This window comes from Prionailurus viverrinus, chromosome A1, assembly GCF_022837055.1.
Source record: "Prionailurus viverrinus isolate Anna chromosome A1, UM_Priviv_1.0, whole genome shotgun sequence".
Lineage (NCBI taxonomy): Eukaryota > Metazoa > Chordata > Mammalia > Carnivora > Felidae > Prionailurus > Prionailurus viverrinus.
Genome location: NC_062561.1, coordinates 109,087,583 through 109,108,159, shown reverse-complemented (window position 1 = coordinate 109,108,159; position 20,577 = coordinate 109,087,583). Strand labels below are relative to the sequence as shown.

The window sequence follows — 20,577 nt, the reverse complement described above, 5'->3', positions numbered from 1 at the left end:
ATCCGTTCCATGGACATGGATTGTTTCTACTTACATTTACATCTTTCATTTCTCTCACTTATATTTTACATTTTTCAGTGTGTAGGTCTTATGTTTTTGTTAAACTGTTTACAAGTATTTTTCTTTTTGATCCTATTCTGGATGGCATTGTTTTCTTCATTTCGTGTTTATTTTATTCATTGCTAGTATATAAAAACATTGCTAATTCGTTTTTATATGTGGATGTTATATCCTGTGATCTTGATACACTCTAAGTTTTCTAAGAAAGTTTATAGGTCCTTAGAGTTTTGCTGCACTCAGAATGAGTTGTCTCTGGTAAAGACATTTATTTCTTTGTACCCATTGTTTATGCCTTTAATTTTTTTCCTTGTGTTACTACCCTGGCTTTAATCTCCAGTACATTGTTGATTGGAAGTGGTGAGAATGGACAGCTTTGCCTTGTTGACGATGCGTAATGTAATCCCTAGATTGACTATTAAGAATTTAACAACAGCAGGGGCACCTGGGTTGGTTGAGTGGCCGACTTCATTTCAGGTCATGATCTTATGGTTCATGGGTTCGAGCCCCACGTCAAGCTCTGTGCTGACACTTCAGAGCCTGGAGCCTGCTTCCAATTCTGTCTCCCTCTCTCTCTGCCCCTCCTCTGCTTGCGCTCTGTCTCTCTCTAAAATAAATAGACATTTGAAAAATTAAAAAAAAAAAAATTTAACAACAAAAAAGCATTTAAAAATCATCACAGGAATTAAAATGGTACACTGAAAACACTTGTTTAATAGAAATGATGGCAATAATGTAGAAGCAGAGGCACAAAAAAGATGAGGCATTTACAAAATAAGTAGAAAAACCATGTCAGTAATTTCATACTTGTGGTCTAGGCACTCCACTTAAAGGACAGATTAACAGATTCTTTGGTAATCCAAGATACAGTTATATGCTTTAGGTTCAAAGCACAAATACATTTGTAGTAAAAGGATGGAAAAGAATATAGTAGGCAAATTATATTCATAAGAGAACTGGAGGGGTCATATCAATATCAATCAAAATCAATTATAAAATCCAAAATATTACTAGAGACTAAGAGCAAATTTTCATAGTGCTAAAAGGATGAGTATATTAGGAACATAAAACGGTTTTTACCATCTATATATTTTCTGATGGGAGCCCTAAAATAAAAGAAGTAAAAACTGACAGAATTGAAAAGATCATTAGAAATTCAACTCTTACAGCTGGAGATTCAGAACTCTGTCTATAATCAGTAGAACCACTAGATTGAAAAATTAGAAAAGCTATTTAGCTTGAGAGGTACAATTACCACTTTGATACATTGGTTTTTTGTTTTGTTTTTTTTTTCCAGACTTCTAGATCATTCTCCAGGATAGAGCATATTCTAGGCTATCAAACAAATCTCAGTAAGTTTTAAAAGGGTGAAATAATTCAGGGTTTGTTTTCTGAGTATGTTCGAATTAAAAAAAATTTTTTTTAATGTTTATTTATTTTGGGGACAGAGAGAGACAGAGCATGAATGGGGGAGGGGCAGAGAGAGAGGGAGACACAGAATCGGAAGCAGGCTCCAGGCTCTGAGCCATCAGCCCAGAGCCTGACGCGGGGCTCGAACTCACGGACCGCGAGATCGTGACCTGAGCTGAAGTCGAACACTTAACCGACTGAGCCACCCAGGTGCCCCTCGAATTAAATTATAAATCAATTCCAGAAAGAAATGTGGGAATTTAAACAACATATTTATAAATGACCCATAGGTCAAAGAATAGTTGACATTGGAAATTAGAAAATGTTTTGAAATGAATGAAAACGAACACATGTCAAATACTGAGTTTCACTTAAAGCCTCCTGGAGGGAAATTCACAGCACTCAGTTTGGAGCACCTTCATGAGAAAAGAAAAATGGTCTCAATTCAGTCATGTTAAGTTTCCATCTTAAGAATAAGAATAGCAAAGTAAATTTGAAAAAGAGGTAAAGCTTGAGTAGCAATCACTGGAATAAAAACCATAAAAACAATAGAGAAAATCAATGAACTGAAAAGGTCAACAAAGTTGATAAACTTTGGGATAGACTGACCATTCAAACACAAATTACCAAAATGAGGCTTGAAAGAAGAGACATTATTGTCCTACAGAAATTAAAATATTAGAAAATTTTATGAGCCACTTTATAACAAATTGGGCAAATCTTACAAAGACATATATTGCCATAAATAGAGTGTAAGAGAAACTTTGATTATACTTATAAAAAGTAAAGAAATTGATCATTACACTTATGCCCACATAGAAAAGCCTAGGCCCAAAGAGCTTTAGTGCTAAATGTTTTCAGGTATTTAAGAAAGCACTGTTAATTATCCTATGCAAACTCTTTTGGAAAATAGGGGAAGAGGGAGCACTTAAACAACCTATTTTATGAGTCCAATATTATCCTGACACACCAAAGACATCACAAGTAACTATACATTGTTATCTCTCATGGACATACATGCAGAAATCATTAACAAGATAACAGCAAACCAAATCCAGGAATATATTAATAAAGTATTAAAAACTGAGTAAGTGGATTTATTTTGGGAATGCAAGAGGGTTTACTATCCATAAATCAATTAATACAATATACTCTGTTAGTAAAATAAAGGACAAAAGCCATATCCTTTTAGTAAACAAAAAAAATTTGAAAAAAAACCTGTTCATGATAATTTTTTTTAAGTTTATTGATTTATTTGGAGAGAGAAAGAGAGTACCAGCGGGTGAGGGGCATAGTGAGAGAGAGAGAATCCTAAGCAGGCTCTGCACTATCAGCTCAGAGTCCGATGCAGGGCTTGTGACCTGAGCCAAAAATCAAGAGTCGGACACTCAGCCGACTGAGCCACTCAGGCTCCCCCTCATGATAAAAATTTTGAGCATACTAGACATAGAGAAGGAAATTTCCTAATTCTGATCTAGTGCTCATACGTAAATGAAGTTTTTTTTTATTTTCACTTCTAGGGATCACAGCCCTGTTCTTTCTGTTTTCCAGTGTCTTGAAACTGATGTTTTATATATTTTGTCTGATGTTTTAGTTTTTTTTTTTTTCAGGTGGGAGAATAAATCTAGTCCCTGTTTCTCTATCTTCAGTAAAAGCAAACTTTGACAAATTTACTTCTAATTATTTTATGCATAAGATGATTAGGTGATGTTTTGGGGAAAAAAACAAAAAATAGACTGTTCTGCTTAAGAAAAAAAAGTGAGTTTTATGTTTAGAAGTAATTAGATATTAAGATTTTGTTGCAAGATTGACGTGATGCCTACTGTGCACTAAGGAGGCACCTTAGGATTTTGTTATGAACCATTATTTGTATATAACTTTATGTGGAGAATTAAAAATTTTATAATATTGAATTTTTCATAAAAGTACATGATAGGTCACTTTCTTTATTCAATCTGTGTTTCCAGTCTATAAAATTGCATAATGTTTTATAAAGGACTTCTGTATTTCTTTATTAAGTTTACTTTTTGATATTTTCTATTTTGCATGATTAGTGGAGTTACTTTTTAATTTGGTTACTTTGGAGCAATATTTTAGATATTTTATAATTGGCCGTGGTACTTAATTTTCATTGATGTAATATTTTAGATTGCTTTTATAATTTTAAGTGTGGTTTGCATATTAGGTATGTTAATACTGTGTCTCTTACATAATTAACAAGTATTTTATTCTCTTCCCTCCTCCCCACTTTTTAAAGTTATCAGTTTCTCTTTTCAAACGGAAACATTGTTTTTCCTTTATGAGTGCTCGCTTTTTTGATTTGCTGAGAAATCTTTCTCCCAGGTAAAGAATGTAGAAATATATTTTCTTTGAAAACTAAATCAGTTTAGTTTTTATGAAAGAACTAGCCATGGACTCCCAACACTGTTTTTGAAAAATAAATCACCTCTTTATCTTACTACATTTATTTGTGTATTTAAATGTGGCTATATTTTCTAAGTTCTTTGTATCTTTTGTTTATTACTGCTCCCAAAATATTATAATAATTTATTTTCATGAAAGTACTCTATAGTGGTGGCTTCATTTTTTATTAGGTGTTTTTACTTTAATTCAACATTATACCAAAATCAAAAGTTGAGATTAGGCAAGTATCTTTTGTGATTAGCTTTAGAGACGAGTTGAAGGCAGATACTTTAAAAGAATTTTTACAGAGAATTTTGTTGAGATCACTTATATCTGTAAACAAGAAGAAAGGTGATTTTGTTTTTAAGAAAATCTTATTCACATATGTGATAGGGTTACAATTTCTTGGTTAACATCTAGGATTTTGGGGGTTTTTTTCCTATATGATATATTTTATCTGTAATCTTTGCTAAAGAAATTGTTTTTTGTTTTTTTTTTATAGTTTTGGTAAGCAGTTTGGAGGAAAAAGAGGATGTGATTGTCTTGTATTAGAGCCTTCAGAAATGATTGTGGTAAGAACTCTAAAGAATGCTGAATTGTTTTTTTCTTTGTTTTTTGTTTTATATACTTGAGTTTCAACTTTAAATGTAAGCTTTTAAATAGTGAAGGAGGTTCCATTACTGTGACATTTAAAATATTAAGTAGCATCAGACCTATATACCAAATTTGATATGTTTTTATCTACTTTAAGTTTTTCCTGATCCTTGAGAAAATTTGGAAAATGATACAGTTACAGTTACATACAACATTTACAAATTTGGTGATTTCTTCTACTAGTTTTACCAGAAATTTTAAATGAAGGCACCCTGATTTTTCGAGTTTTTCTCTTTTCCTATTCAATTTAATTAATAATCTTTTAACATCCATCACTCTGTGTGCTGGACTTGAGGGAAAGAGAGACAAAGAGACACAAAATTATAACCAAGTAAGTGGTTTAGATCTTAATATTTTTGCTTAGAGTATATTTAAGGAATAATCCTTTTTCCTAAGAAATCTAGGTAGTTGATGTAAAGTTAGAAAATCTAACTTTATTTTGTTTTCTAAGCATTAAAAGAACCAAAAACACAGCTTTGTTTTAACCTGTTCTGGGATGACCTCGATCGACTCATTGTCCTCCTAGCATCTCATGTAGATGATCCTGTCATCTAATTTGATTTTAAACTATTGAGAAGTGAGATTGCATTCTTAATGAAGGATTTTATTGTCAGGCATCAAAACTAAACCATTTTACCATTTCATGGTGCTGTTGTCATGCACATCTTCAAATAGTTTCTGTTTTCTCTTCTACAAACTCGATCACCTACATTATCATGCACTGACTGTCCTAATTTCATATTTTAACTCCTAAAAGACAAAAATTAGGTCTTAATTAGTTTGTGTCTTTGTTAGGATTGCAGAGTGCTGCTTGCATAGTAAGTATTCAGTGAATGTTAAGTCCATTGAAGTTTGCTCAAGGCTTGGACTATGTATTATGTTTAAGCGTTGGTATATATAGTGTATCTAGTAAGGCCTCAGAACTCTCCCTTTTAAATAAATGTATTGAGGGACATGGCAAGAAAACTAGCTCAAGAAGTACTGGTTTTCTCACTGATTTGTCATTTGATCTATTTTGTATTTCTTTTACTTTATCAGGAAAGAATTGTGCTTTTTACTGCAGTGTTCTCATGTGCATTTTTTTGTGGTTGTTGTTTGGTTCTATTGTGGTAAAATACTCAACATAAAATTTACGATCTTAACCATTTTTAAGTATTTAGTTCACTATGTTAAGCTAATAACGTAGAAATTAATCACTCATATATTATTAAATTAATTTTTCCCTTAAGTCAAAGGGAAAGCTTTTTTCTTCCCATATGTGAAGTTAGCCTTTTCTCTAAGGACACCTGCTTGCTTTTACTGGAGGACAGTATTTAAAGCCATGTTGTGGCTGCCAGTTGTTTTCATTGCTCCAAGCACCTCTTTGCTTATAGGGCCTCTCAATAAACAGAGTTAGAAAATATATCTGTGAGTGTATGTATACCTACACACTTATGTGTACATATATCTTTCTTTCTATATGTGTTTGATACCTAGAGTTTATTCTGGCCTTTCCTCTTGGCTTTTTTGTACCTCCTTTTTCTACCAGTGAGAAACTTGATTTCTATTATCATTATATTTATTTACACAGAGTGGTTTAAGAATTGCTTGCTCATAACATTGGAGACAGTGCACAGTGCTGCTAGCTAGAGTGATGTGCACAAATACATCTATTTTAAGTGTACAAGTTGTTGAGATTTTACAAATGTATAATCCTTATAACTTACCTCTATATCAAAGTATAAAATATTTTAATCATCCATCCTAAAAGCAAGGAAATACTCAGAGAATTATAGGAACCTGGCAAAAGACAGAGGAACCAGATTAAAAGGACTCCTGTTTGCCAAATCTGGGACAATTTGAGAATCTGCATAAAAATTCATATTAATTAATCATACCCCTGTATATAACATAAGAATTTATAAGTTCTCCACATATGGATGAATGAATGAGGGAGATATTCTTCCTGATAATGTAATGTGAACTAATAAATACAGAAAAAATGATTTTAGAAAATCACTAATGAATGCTAAGACTTGGGGGCTAATGTTTGAGAAAGCAGAATACTTACATAATCTGAACATATCTCTCCACAAATCATTTATGAAGGGAAAAATTACCAAATCTCTAATGGGGTAACATGGAGGATACCCCTATAATGAATATCATTGCTACCACCATCAGTCTGGGCACAAGCTGATAACATACTCGTCCTGATATGATGAACTGAGAAGGACAAAATATCACATTTGTGAGCATTTCCTGCCAGAAATGCATGCCTGAATGTAGTCATTAGAAAATACCAGACAAAACAAATTGAAGACATTCTACCAATTGACTGGCCTATACTCTAAACATTCCAGTGTCAAAAAACACAGAGAAAGACTGAGGGATTATTCTAGATTAAAGACCAAAAAAAGACACATTACTAAACACAATGCTTGATCTTGTATTAAATCTTGGACACAGAGGGGCAATGTGACTATAAATGCATTTGGCACAATTGATGAAAATTGAATATGGACTTGTGGATTAGATAATACTGAATTTGCTGATTTTGAGAAATATACTTGGGTTGTGTGATATAAAATCTTTGCTCTTAGGAAATATATATTGACATATTTTGGGGTCAATTTATACTAAGATGTTTCAGAAAAAAAATTGTGTGTATATAATATCTTAAAAATTACCAAAAAATCACATCAAATATTTATTGATTGATTGTTGGTTGGTTGGTAATTTTTAAATTCCGAAACCTCATTTCATTGATGAGCAGCATAAAAAAAAAAATGCTTTATAAGTTATAGGAGAAGATAATACAAAATAGTTTTAAGATTTTTATTTCTGATATTTCTGAAGGATTTTATCAAAATGTCCTATGAATCTTGATTTTTTTTTTTTTTTGGTTTATCACCATGACAACATCTTTTTTTATAAGTATGCACCACGCTCAACATGGGGCTTGAACTCACGACCCCAAGATCAAGTTGCATGCTCTACTGACTGAGCCAGCCTGGTGCCCCAATATTATATCTTTTGATATATAAAAATGTATTAAATATTTTGTACCAGTATAAATCTTTGGTATTCTGTATTTTTTTAGATGAAATTATTTAGCATTCCTTAAAGGTAGAATTGCAAATATGATAGAAGTAAATGTTTCTTATTTTGATAAGTTCTTTCAAATGGTTTGACTGTATATTTGTACAAATTTGAGTAACTCCTCTAGTGATTGGGAATGCCTGGTAATGAACATCTTCCTGATCACCTGTTAAGTTAGTCTTCTTAATTTGACATATTATAAGGAAATCTCCCTCTTGCAGCTTACTTGTGCGTACTTTCATATACCTATTTATGGGCATTTTTTTTTCTTACTGTTATTCTGTCTTGCCCATTTTCCTACCTGGATTCTTCTTTTTATTTAAAAAAATTTTTTTATTAAGAGCTTTTTATTAAGGGATGAGCCCTTTTGCTTATACAGTGTTGTAAATATATCATTTTCTCACTGAAGTTAAAATGAATTTTACATCAGGTTTTTTTTTTTAATCTATAAAGGTATTTTCCTCCTAGAACTTTCTGGTTAGGGTCATGCTTATTATTAGAAAGACCTTCCCCATGACAACATTATTTAACTTTTAACCTGTATTGCTTTCTAGAATTTGTTAGTTCCTTTTTAAAAAGTTTTAGAACTCACTCCTCTGGGTAGCAGAAGACAATGATAACCAGTTAACAAAGTGTCTCCCAACATTTCCTCCAAATACAATGCAGAACTACAAGAAGAGTGAAAGAATTGTACACATATACCATGCTCATGGCATAACTTGGAAGCAGAGAATGACAAATTTTAAAGGTAATAGTAAGTAAAAGGAGAAAACCCACCAATTCTCAGCATGTTATCTCTCCCACTCTATGTCTTTTCCCAACCCTCAGCCATCCAAGGCTTTGTGGTGAGCAAAGGCCAACCAAGCAGATTTGCAGAAAACACACAAGATGGAAGCTAACAAGGGGACTAAGGTTAACCTGCACTGCCGGAAGGGCTAACTCCACACAAAATGTAAAATTTTGTGTGTGTGTGTGTGTGTGTGTGTGTGTGTGTGTGTGTGTGTGTGTGTGTGAGATAGATCAGAACACAGATTACAGGGAAGTCCTTTAAAATGAAATGATTTGCTAAAGTCGTCTTCTAAGTGTGTATCTTCGGGGTTAAGACAAAGGTATTTAAGTGCTAAAGAAGAAAGAAACACATTGGGAAATTTTAGGTTTCTGCAAGACAAAGTGAACACAAAATTACAGTCTTACGATGCCTTTCCCCACCTCCCACCCTGCAAAACAAAAGGAAAAAGTATCCTAAAATACCTGGACCTCAAAGTATTTGATAATTTCCTATTAAACTAGGAATCTTGTAAAACATTCCAGTATCACAAAAAGATAAAAAGGGAAGGTGAATAAATGCATATAGTTATTACAAAAAAAAATGAGAAACAGATTCATTACATACCAATTATCCCCATTCTAGAAAAAAAACCATGCAGATGAAAATTGACCATACTTTAGAGATAAACATATTCAGTCAAGCATTCGAGGACACTTTTTAAAAACGTAAAATCAGGAATTCAAAAACCAAGAAAAGAAAATGAGAAGAAAAATAGAATCAAAGAGTATAAAATCAGTAAAGGAATTGAAGAGACAGGAAAAAATTATTTTAGAAACAAAGGACGCCTCAGGGAGAATACACTCAAATGAAAGTTTAATAAGGTACATTGAACATATCAAAATTACAGTGAGATATCATGTTACACCTATCAAAAAAGGCAAGAAATAAAGGTTAGTGAGGATGTAGAGAAAAGGAATCCTCACACACTGTTGGTCGGAATGTAAATTGTTACAGCCAGTGTGAAGAATAGCATGGAGGTTCCTCAGAAATTTTTAAAAAGTAGTACCATATGGTCCAGTAATTCCACTGGTCGGTATTTCCTCAAAGAAAACAAAAACATTAGTTTGAAAAGATACATTCACTCCTATGTTTATTGTATCACTATTTACAGTACCCAAGAATTGGAAGCAACCTAAGTGTCTATAGGCAAATAGATAAGGAAGATATGGTATATATGCAATGGAATATTACTCAGCCATAAAAAGAATGAGATCTTGACATTTGTGATAACATGGAAGGTCCTAGAGGGTATTATGCTTAAGGAAATAAGTCAGACTGAAAAAGACAACATATTTCACCCATGTGGAATGTTAAAAAACAAACAAAAAAAACAAGAAAAAGCAGAATCAGACCTATTAATATGGAGAACAGACTGATGGTTGCCAGAGGGGAAGCCGGGTGGGAGGTGGATAAAATGGGTGAAGGAGGGGAGTGTGAGATGGAGGCTTCCAGTTATGAAATGAGTAAGTCATGGGAATGAAAGGAATGTAGTCAATGATATTGTAATAATGTGTATGGTAACAGATGGTAGCTCTGAGCATAGCATAATGTATAAACTTGTCAAATGACTATGTTGTGCACCTGAAACTAACCTTGTGTGTCAACTATACTTAAAAAAAAAAAAAAGGAAAAAACTAAATGAAAATGACAAAAAGAATGAAGTACAAGTTGTCAGAAGTATTAATGTACTTTAAAGCTGCTGAGAGAGCAGATCTTAAACTTTGTCACCCCAGAAATGAAATGGTAGTTATGTGATGGAGGTGTTAGCTAAGGCAATGATGATAAATCATTTCGCATATAAATGTGTTGAATCAGCACATTGTATACCTTAAATTTACAGCATCTTAATTTTTTTATTAAGTTTATATATTTATTTTGAGAGAGAGCGAGCACAAGCAGGGGAGGGGCAGAGAGAAGAAGAGAGAGAATCCCAAGCAGGCTCCACACCATCAGCGAAGAGCCTGATGGGGGGCTTGAACCCACGGACTGTGGGATCATGATCTGAACCAAGATAAGAGTCGGATGCTTAACCAGCTATGCCACCCAGGCACCCCTGAATTTAAACAATCTTACATGTGCATTGTATCTCAAAGCTGGAATAGAACAAGTGTCAGAGAAAATAGTGAAAATTAAAGTTGGGCAATGAAGGGATAATGTTCATAATTTTAACACTTCCAAGACAGAGAAATCCATGGAAAGCAACTATATTTAAAACAATACTTAATGAAAATTCTTTAGAAATTAAAAAAGATTCAGATCTATACATGTAAAGGGTCTGCTGGGAACTGGGGAAATGAGCCCATAACTACCATTTCCAGGACATTTCCTGATAAAATTACTTGATTTCAAAGAAAAAATCCTTGAAGCTTACAGTTAAAAACCTCACATAACTTTCAAAGGCAAACAAATTGAACTGATTCAAATATTTAAAATACCACTGGGACAATCAAAACAAGGGACAGTAGAGCAGCATTTAAAAAAAAGGAAGTATAGGGGCGCCTGGGTGGCTCAGGCAGTTAGTGTCCGACTCCAGCTCAGGTCATGATTTCATAGTTCGTGGGTTTGAGCCCTGCATTGGGCAGGGAGCCTGGAGCCTACTTCGGATTCTCTCTCTCTCTCTCTCTCTCTCTCTCTCTCTCTCTCTCTCTCTCTCTCCACCCCCCCCTCTCCACCCCCCCCACCCCCCCGTCTCTCTCTCGCCTGGAGACTGCTTCGGATTCTGTCTCTCTTTCTTTCTCTCTCTCTCTCTCTGTCTCTCTCTCTCTCTCTCGGGCAGGGAGCCTGGAGCCTGCTTCAGATTCTGTCTCTCTTTCTGTCTGTCTGTCTGTCTGTCTCTCTCTCTCACACACACACACACACACACACAAAACTAAATAGAAGCATTCAAACATTAATAAGAAAAATAAATAAAATTAAAAAGAAAGTATGAACTAATGATTTTATATCAGCCACACTATCTTTATCAGGGTTAGGGGAAAACAGTTTTCAACATAGAACTTAGGGAACACACCCATGAGCTGTTTTTAAGGAATCTGCTAGAGGATATTTAATCCACCTGAGAAATAACTGGGAAAACCTCAGTAAAAGAAACAAAGATGAATGTTTAAAATATATAAATGTACTGGTAAGACTAAAACACAGGTAGAGATGTGAGGGAAACACTACCGTTTTATATGTTGTGATAGAATAGAAATAATACAAATGAAGGAAAAGGGAGAGTGAAATAGGAAAAAGAATAAGCTTTATTGATGTTATTGATTGCATAAAAATGGGTGAGTGTTAAAATAGCAATAAAAATGCTAAACTAGATAATTATCACGTGTGGGATTTGATTACTATGTAATCTGGTAGTTTACTTATTTCATATATGTTGGCAGAAGACTTAAGACTTGTGGGTCAGAAACAGAGAACTTTTTTACTTGTAGTTTAGCAAGCAGCATATCATTAGCATATTTCTCTAGATTCCTCTTGCTTCCCAGGTCCCACAGAGGCAATGATGGGTGGCCCATACTGATGCCACACACATAGTAGGTTTGCATCGCAACTGAGAATCACTGAGCTTGGGGAATGACTGCTTTTATAGTGAGCAGCCTGCTTTTTTTTTTTTTATTCCCAGCAGGAAACATTATCTCATCCTTCAGGATTGCTAACTACAAGCACAGCTCTGAGAAATGGCCCAGTTAATGAGTGGTTAGGACTCTGCATTCTTGGCCAATGCAGCAAAATGTGTGGAAGCACAAGAGGCCCAGGGAAGACTTTGTTTCCCCACAGATAGTAAAAGAACAGTAAGAGAACAGGTGGACCATAATAAGTATTGGCAAGGGTGTAGAGAAATTCAAGCACTCATACATCACTGGTAGAAATAGAAAGTGATGCACTGTCTTTGGAAAACAATTTAACAGTTGATGAAATAGGTAAAGTCTCCGTGGAGTACATCAAAAAGTATAGAGAAACCAGAGGGAAAATGGGCAGAAGGAATAAATTCACAGGAGATCCAAATATCAGAGGTAACATGCAGATTTTAAAACAGCTGATGGGTATTACAAGGATTTAGTGGAGAGTTTTAGAAGATTAGAAACTGTAAAATGAAAGAATGAATTCCAACTTCTACAACTAGAAACATCTATAAATGAAAATAACTCAGTAGGTGAGTTTTACAGAAGATAAAACTTGGCTGAGTAGTGGGTTAGGGAACTGAATTATAAGCAGGAAGAAAATGAACAGATGAAGAAAAAACTTTAAAAATACATGATGGAGTATAGGAGACAGATAATAGAAAAGGTCTTACATGAGTAATTGGATTCATAGAAGGAAAACATGACAGAAGTAATGGAAGAGAGAATGGCTGAGAATTTTCCAAAACTATCAAAAGAAATCAACTCACAGATTTTAGAACTCTACAATCTCAAGGCAGGATAAATACAAAGAAACTTTGGCATAAGCACATTCCAATAAAACCGGAAACCAAGAACAGAGTTATAAAAAGAAAATACATTACTTTTAAACCACCACAACTGGTAAAACACCTACTGACAGCAAAAATTTAAGGTACGTTTGTTAAGGATTGAACAATTTTCCAACAAAAGCTAAGAACATTTTCATCTGTAGACAGGCACTCAGTTTACTAACTGGGAGTTTTTCAGGCAAGAGGGAATCACAGATGGAAGCATAGATAGGTAGGAAGAAATAAGGGCAGTGTAAAGAATTTATATGTGTATTGACTACAGAAACCAGTTTTAAGTGTCTTTTCCACATTAAACACATGACATAAGAAAAGGAGGGATGGAGTGAAGAATACTAAGATGTTTGCATTTTCTAGAAAGTGGTAAATACACTAATAGTGGATTTTGATAAGTCAAGCATATATGTCATCTAAATATACAGCTTACAATTAATAGGAGGAGAATTGGAGGGCACCTGGGTGGCCACTTGCTTATGCATCCAGCTGTTGATCTCAGCTTGGGTCTTGATCTCAGGGTTGTGAGTTCAGGCCCCACATTGGGCTCTGTGTTAGGCATGAAACCTACTTAAAAAAAAAAAAAGAAATGGAATAATAAATGAAAATAAAACACAGGAGAGAAGAAACAACATAATAGGATCAAAGAACATAAGATGTTAGATTTCCCTTCAAGTATATCAGAAGTTACAGTAAATGTAAATGAAATAAGTATTCCAGTAAAAAAGCAATTATCAGATTTTTTTAAGTTTATTGAGAGAGAGAAAGAGAGAGAGAGCATGCGTGCACGTGAGTGGGGGCAGGATGGAGAGTGGGAGATAGACAATCCCAAGTAGGCTCCATGCTGTCATCGCAGAGCCCAAGGCAGGGCTCAAACTCAGGAACTGTGAGATCATGACCTGAGCCAGAATGAAGAGTTAGACCCTTAACTAACTAAGCCACCCAGGTGCCCCAGATTAAAAATTTTAAAACACAATTATATGCGACTTGAAAAAAAATAGCAGTGTAAATATAAAGTTTGAGAAGAAACAGAACTTCTCAGTCTTCTGGCTGAGAATTAGTGGAGGAGGAAAAAAAAAGAGCAAGGGGAAAACAATTATATGGAAGAAGTTGTGTCTTAAAAGCATTAACCGAAAGAGCTGGTGTGTCTCCAATCCTCAAAGTGTACTTTAAGGCAAGAAGCATTATTTAATGCACAAACAGTATTTCCTAATGATAAACATGTATCAAGGTTAAACACTCCTAGATTTTTATATCCCTTGTTTACACAGCTATAAGATATATAAAAAGTGGTCATCAGTAAAAAGAAAACTTGACAAATCCACAAGGACAGTGAGAGATTTAAACATCCCTCTAAAAGTGATAAAGCAAGCATGAGGAATCAGTAAGGATTTTGAGGATTTGAACCTCTGCCCAGTAGTTCTATAGAGAACATTACACCCATTAATAACAGAATGCATTTACTTTTCAAGTGCACATGGATTATTTTTAAATGTGGCTATTCTCTGGAACATAAAATAAATCTCAGGAAAGAATTTAATTTTTAGTTTGTTTTTTGACCACTATGGAATTAATCTAAAAACCAATTACAAAAACAGAACAAAATGCAACTTGTGAAATTCAGGAGTATACTTTATTTTATTTTTTTAACGTTTATTTATTTTTGAGAGACACACAGAGTGTGAGGAGGGGAGGCAGAGAGACAGAGAGACACAGAATCCAAAGCAGGCTCCAGGCTCTGAGCTGTCAGCCCAGAACCCAACTTGGGGCTCGAACCCATGGACCGCAAGATCATGACCTGAGCTGAAGTCTGATTCCTAACTGAGCTACCCAGGCACCCCCAGGAATATACTTTAAATCACTTGTCAGAGAGTCACTATGAAAATGAGAAAATATTTGGAGCTGAATGAAGATGGTATATCAAAATGTATGAAATTCGTCTTGCATCTTAGCTGAGCAATTTAAGCCTTAATGCTGTAAGGAAGGGCTGAGACTCAATGAAGCATCCACATCAAGAAATTAGAGAGCAGCAAACTATGCCTACAGAAATTAGAAGCCAAGAAACAAGATAAATTAAAAAATCAGTGACCTGTAAATCAAACTTAAAGAGAATCAATACAAGTAAAAGTTGTTTCTCAGAACAGAGTAACAAATTTGATAAACCTTTGTCAAAAGTAGTCAAGAACAAAACATGTTGCATAGCTTAATATCAGGCACCTGGGTGGCTCAATCGGTTGAGCATCCAACTCTTTTTTTTTTTTTTTTTTTAACGTTTATTTATTTTTGAGACAGAGAGAGACAGAGCATGAACGGGGGAGGGCCAGAGAGAGGGAGACACAGGATCTGAAACAGGCTCCGGGCTCCGAGCTGTCAGCACAGAGCCCGACAGGGGGCTCGAACTCACGGACCGTGAGATCATGACCTGAGCCGAAGTCGGCGCTTAACTGACTGAGCCACCCAGGCGCCCCTGAGCATCCAGCTCTTGATTTCATTTCAGGTCACATTTCCAGGGTCAAGGGGTTCTCTTTGTCTCTCTCCCTCTCCCTCCCTCTCCCTCCCTCTTTCCCCCCTCCCTCCTTCTGCTCCTGTTTCCAGTGCTCATGCACTCACATTGTAAGATAGAAATAAAAAAAAGTTATTTAAAACTTAAATTTTAAATTTTAGATAATCAAATTCCTTGAAAAATACAGCTTACCAAAACAAGCTCATGCATGCATACACACAGAAAAGCTTCATGATCCGTTATAGGAAGAAAGTGAATCTCTAATTAACAGACCTTTTCATTTGGAAATATCCACCCACATTGTTTCACTGGTGAAGTTTTTCCAACATTAAAATAAGAAAGAATACAAAAAGTCTTGAAAGAGAAAGGCTAATTGCCTTTTTTTTTTTAATGCATCCAGTTTAATTTTATTTTTATTGATATATAAGTAGTGTGTGAGAGCCCAGTTTGATTGTGACAGCAAAACCTGACAAGTACATCATATCACAGAAAGGCACTATCACAGGTTAGTGGGTTTTTTTGTTTTGTTTTTTAATGTTTATTTTGAGAGAGAGCTAGTGAGCAAGCAAGCAAGCCTATGAGCAGGGGAGGGGGAGAGAGAATCCCAAGCAAGCTCTGTGCTATCAGCTCAGAGCTCAACACAGGACTTGGACTCACAAACCCTGAGATCATGACCTCAGCCAAAATCAAGAGTTGGACATTTAACCAGCTGAGCCATCCAGGCACCTCAGCTTGTTTGTTTGTTTATTTTAATGAAAAATCTAAAAATTCTAAACTATTAGAGAATCAAATCCCAGTGGTACATAGGATAAACCATCACGACTATGTTGAATTTATTTCCAGAGTTGCAAGCTTGATTGAATTAGCAGGTGGTAATTTGTTTTATTGCAGTTTGCTTTATTGTGCTTCTCAAATACAGTGTTTTTACAAATTAAAAGTTTGTGGAACCCTTGGTGAGCTATTCTTTTGATGCCGTTTTAAAACAGCATTTGCTCACCTCTGTGTCTTTTTTTATCCCTTCTTGGTAATTTTTTGTAGTATTTCAGACTTTTTCATTATTATATTTGTTACAGTGATCTGTGATCAGTGGTTACAGCTCACTGAAAGCTTAGAGGATGGTTATCATTTTTTATCAAAGTATTTTTTAATTAAGGAATGTACTTTGTTTTTCAGACATAATGCTGTTGCACACTTACTAAACAACAGTGTTTTATAAACAGAAGTTATGCATTGAGAAGTGAGAATTTTTGACTTACTTTATTGTAATACTTGCTTTATTAAAGTAGCCTGGTACCAAACCTGCAATATCTCTGAGGTATGTCTCTATTTGAAAATTAGAGTAATGTAATTAAAGAGTCATATGATCATCTATATAGATACAGAATAAGCATTTGGTAGTACTCAAAACCCATTTATGATTTTTGAAACTTTTAGCAAATTAGGAAAAGAAGGAAACTTTCATAACCTTATTAAAGGTATCTGTGTTAATACAGTAAATATTGAAAATTTTATCCTGGAATTTGGGAATATATGGAAAGCTCAGCATTACTAAAATCTCTGGCTAAGAAGTGCTTAGGTGAATTTAGGGAAGGGAAGAAGGATAGATTGGGAAAGAAAATATAGAACTGTCCTTAACAGATGAAATGATTTGTATGTAGGAAATAAAAAAATATATACACATAAACTTTTAGAATTAATAAGTGATTTTAGCACGGTCACAGGATGCTTATTCATATACAGAAATCAACTGTATTTATATTTATGAGAAACAGGTATTTAGAAAAATGTAATTTAGTGAACATACCAGTTGTAAACATCAAGAAGTCCATATACTTTAGATCTAAAAAAAGTTGTAGGAAACATGTATATAAGCTATAAATAATTTTGAAATATTTAGATCTAAATCAAGAGAGTGAGGATTTTTGAGAAAGGAATATTGCCTAAATTCCTGTAAAATTGAGTTCAATCCCCATCAGAATCCCAGCAGATTTTTTTAGGGAGATGAAGCAATTGACCTGTTTTATACACACATACATATCACATAATAGAAGAATACATTGACATAAAAATACTTTGCTGTAGGGTCGCCTGGGTGGCTCAGTCAATTAAGCATCTGACTTCAATCGGGGTCATGATCTCATGGTTCATTGGTTCGAGCCCCGTGTTGGGCTCTGTGCTGGCGGCTGGGAGCTTGTAGCCTGCTTCTGATTCTGTGTCTGCCTCTCACTCATTCCCTCCCCAGCTTGTGCTGCTCTCTCTCTCTCTCTCTCTCTCTCAAAAATAAAAACTTAAAAAAAATTTAAAAATACTTTGCTATAAATTTAAGAAATTTGAAAAAAATGAGATAACCATGTTCTTAAATAGTGAGTTCCTCTCATAAAATTATTAATTTTCCTTTGGATACCTTGTAAATTTGATGAGATCCCACTGAAAAATACCATCAGGTATGGTGGTGATTTTGTCAAAAATACATGTGGAAGGATAAAAAAGAAGAGCTAGAAGAAACCTGAGAAGACTGACCTCATTAGTTCAGCCATACAAAGATTTTTATATACTTAAAATAATTCATAAAGGAGGGAAAAAATGTAATCTTTAATCAAAAACAAAACAGGTGAATTTCATATATGTAAAATTGTTGGTATCATTCTACCAAGATTTATTGTTTCTAGTGACTTTAAAAGGCAGTATTGGGGCGCCTGGGTGGCGCAGTCGGTTAAGCGTCCGACTTCAGCCAGGTCACGATCTCGCGGTCCGTGAGTTCGAGCCCCGCGTCGGGCTCTGGGCTGATGGCTCGGAGCCTGGAGCCTGTTTCCAATTCTGTGTCTCCCTCTCTCTCTGCCCCTCCCCCGTTCATGCTCTGTCTCTCTCTGTCCCAAAAATAAATAAAAAAAAAAAAAAAAAAAAAAAACGTTGAAAAAAAAAAAGGCAGTATTTTGTCTGTGCTTTTTTTTTTTCTTTGGAGAAAGCAGCACAGGAGTGCAAGCCGGGGAGAGTCAGTGAAAGAGGGAGAGAGAGAATCTCAAGTAGGCTCCACACCCAGCACAGAATTCCAACACAGAGCTCACTCTCGCCACTGCTGGATCATGATCTGAGCCAAAATCAGGAGTCATTGCTTAAATGACTGAGCCACCCAGGTGCCCCTTGTCTGTGCATTTCTAATGGGATAAGTCATAAGGACAGAAAGGGCCAGTAGTCTTATTTTTAGTAGTAATGGCAGTGTTAAAAATTTTGTTTGTGTGTGTGTGTGTATAGATACATACATTATTAGACATACATAAACATGTATTACATTTATGACATAGTATGTAATTACTATTATTACAGTATATGCATAAATCATTAGGAAACAAGACTATGTAGTACCGGGATGTTGGTGGTAATATTGATATTGTTAAAGCTGTTATATATGGATAGGTAACATGTATATGTATATTATGAAAGGAAATTCTGCACCTTAAGATACATTTATTTGGGGCGCCTGGGTGGCTCAGTCAGTTAAGTGTCCAACTTCAGCTCCCGTCATGATATCGTGGTTTGTGAATTCAAGCTCTGCTTCCAGTTCTGCTGACAGCTCTCAAAAATAAATAAACATTAAAAAAAGATTTTTTTAAAGATATATTTGGACATAATTGAAACTTGTAGCTTATTGTTAATATAGTGTAGGTACTAATATACGTATAAATAAACATCATTACTAATCAATTTTTTTCCAGTGTGAAAGAATTGTACAAAATCATAGACACTAAGAAGTCTAAAGTTTGACTACGAAGTGTCAGCATCAAAACTGTGTTTGCATTCTTGAGTATTGTTGTGCCATGAATGCAATTTGGTGAGGAGAATCCTTTTTTTTCTCAGCGGTCAATATAGTCCCATTCTGTCACTTTTTTTTTTTTTTTTTTTGAGAAGTCCGTTACTAATCTAGTTGACCTTCCTTTATAGAGGATCATCATTTTCCTTCTGGCTGTGTTAAAAGTCGTTTTATCATTGCTGTATGAATTTGTATTTGTATTTTTCATTTATCCTGCTTGGGATTTGTTGGACCTCTTTGGGTTTTGTTTTTGTTTTAATCAAAGTTTCATTTTTGTTTTGGACATGATCTTGTTCTTCTGTCATCTCCTTCTTGAACTTTAAGTATAGGTTAAATTTTTTCAGCCTATCTGTATCTTCTGTGATTTCCATTTTTTTTTTTTTAAATCTCATCCTGACTTTATACTGCATCCTGTATGATTTCTTTTGGCCTTATCTTCCCAGTTTCCTAATACTTTTTTTAGTTACATCTCAATACACTGTTTACTTTCCTCATCTTTCTTTTTTTGCTCTCTCTCTCTCTCTCTTTTTTTTTTCTGTATTTCAGTTTGGGTAATTTTTTTTGTCTTTTAAGTTCACTACTTCTTAATTCAGTTGCATAACATCTTTTTCATCTTTAGTACCATGTTTTTTGTTTCTCGCATTGTAATTTTACTCTATTATTTTATTTCTGCTGAAATTTTTTATCTGTTCATATTGTCTACCTTTCTACCTTTATTATATCATTCATAGTTGCTTTAAATTCTCTGTTAGTTTCCGTACCTGGGTCATGTCTGATTTTCATGGATTGCTCTATTGTTTGCTTTGTCTTGTAGCAGTGTATTAGATTTTTGTTTGTTTTTGCTATTTGTTTCTTTACCCTTTTTATTTTTATATGACTCATTGTTTTGGATTTAATGATACACATTGTGTGTAAGGTAATAGAGACCTAGGATAGATAGTGTTTAAGCCTGCCACACCTCTTCTTCTGCTAGAGTTGAGCTAGGTTTGGATTTTTTTATTATTACAGTTACCTTTAGTTCACTAATGCTTTCAAATTCCTCTAGTTTCACTTTGTGGTTAGGATTGGGATTGGTTTCTTGGAAGATTTTTCTAAGTGTTCTTGTTCCACCCCCCAGTTTTAGGCCTTTCTTCTGCTCTTATGTTTCATACAGGCTCTCCATGTTGTGATCCTTTTCATAAATGAACACTGCTTTTGCTTATTCCTCATTGTTTGCTAGCCTGGCACTGGGGAGGAAGGGCACTTGAGAGAAATTTTTTTTTCTTTGTCCATGTCAAGCCTTATCTTCTTAGTTGTTATTTATAATCTCTGGCTCATTTCCAAATTTCTTTCTGTTTGAAGGTTTTTTTTAATTATACCTTTATATTTTCTGATAT

At 34.6% G+C, this 20,577-nt stretch overlaps 1 protein-coding gene across 7 annotated transcripts in view; it reads left to right on the top strand.

Moving 5' to 3' along the window:
* Positions 1-20,577, top strand: part of RAPGEF6 (Rap guanine nucleotide exchange factor 6) — a 192,166-nt gene that overhangs the window by 43,362 nt on the left and 128,227 nt on the right. For 5 of the 7 annotated variants that reach the window (XM_047873242.1, XM_047873234.1, XM_047873224.1 and 2 more), the window contains one exon: positions 4,373-4,442. In XM_047873242.1, coding sequence (XP_047729198.1) covers positions 4,373-4,442 — 70 coding nt within the window. Of the gene's footprint in view, positions 1-1,386; positions 1,410-3,728; positions 3,811-4,372; positions 4,443-20,577 lie in introns of those variants that run through there. The other 2 variants (XM_047873282.1, XM_047873248.1) reach the window with 2 other exon arrangements.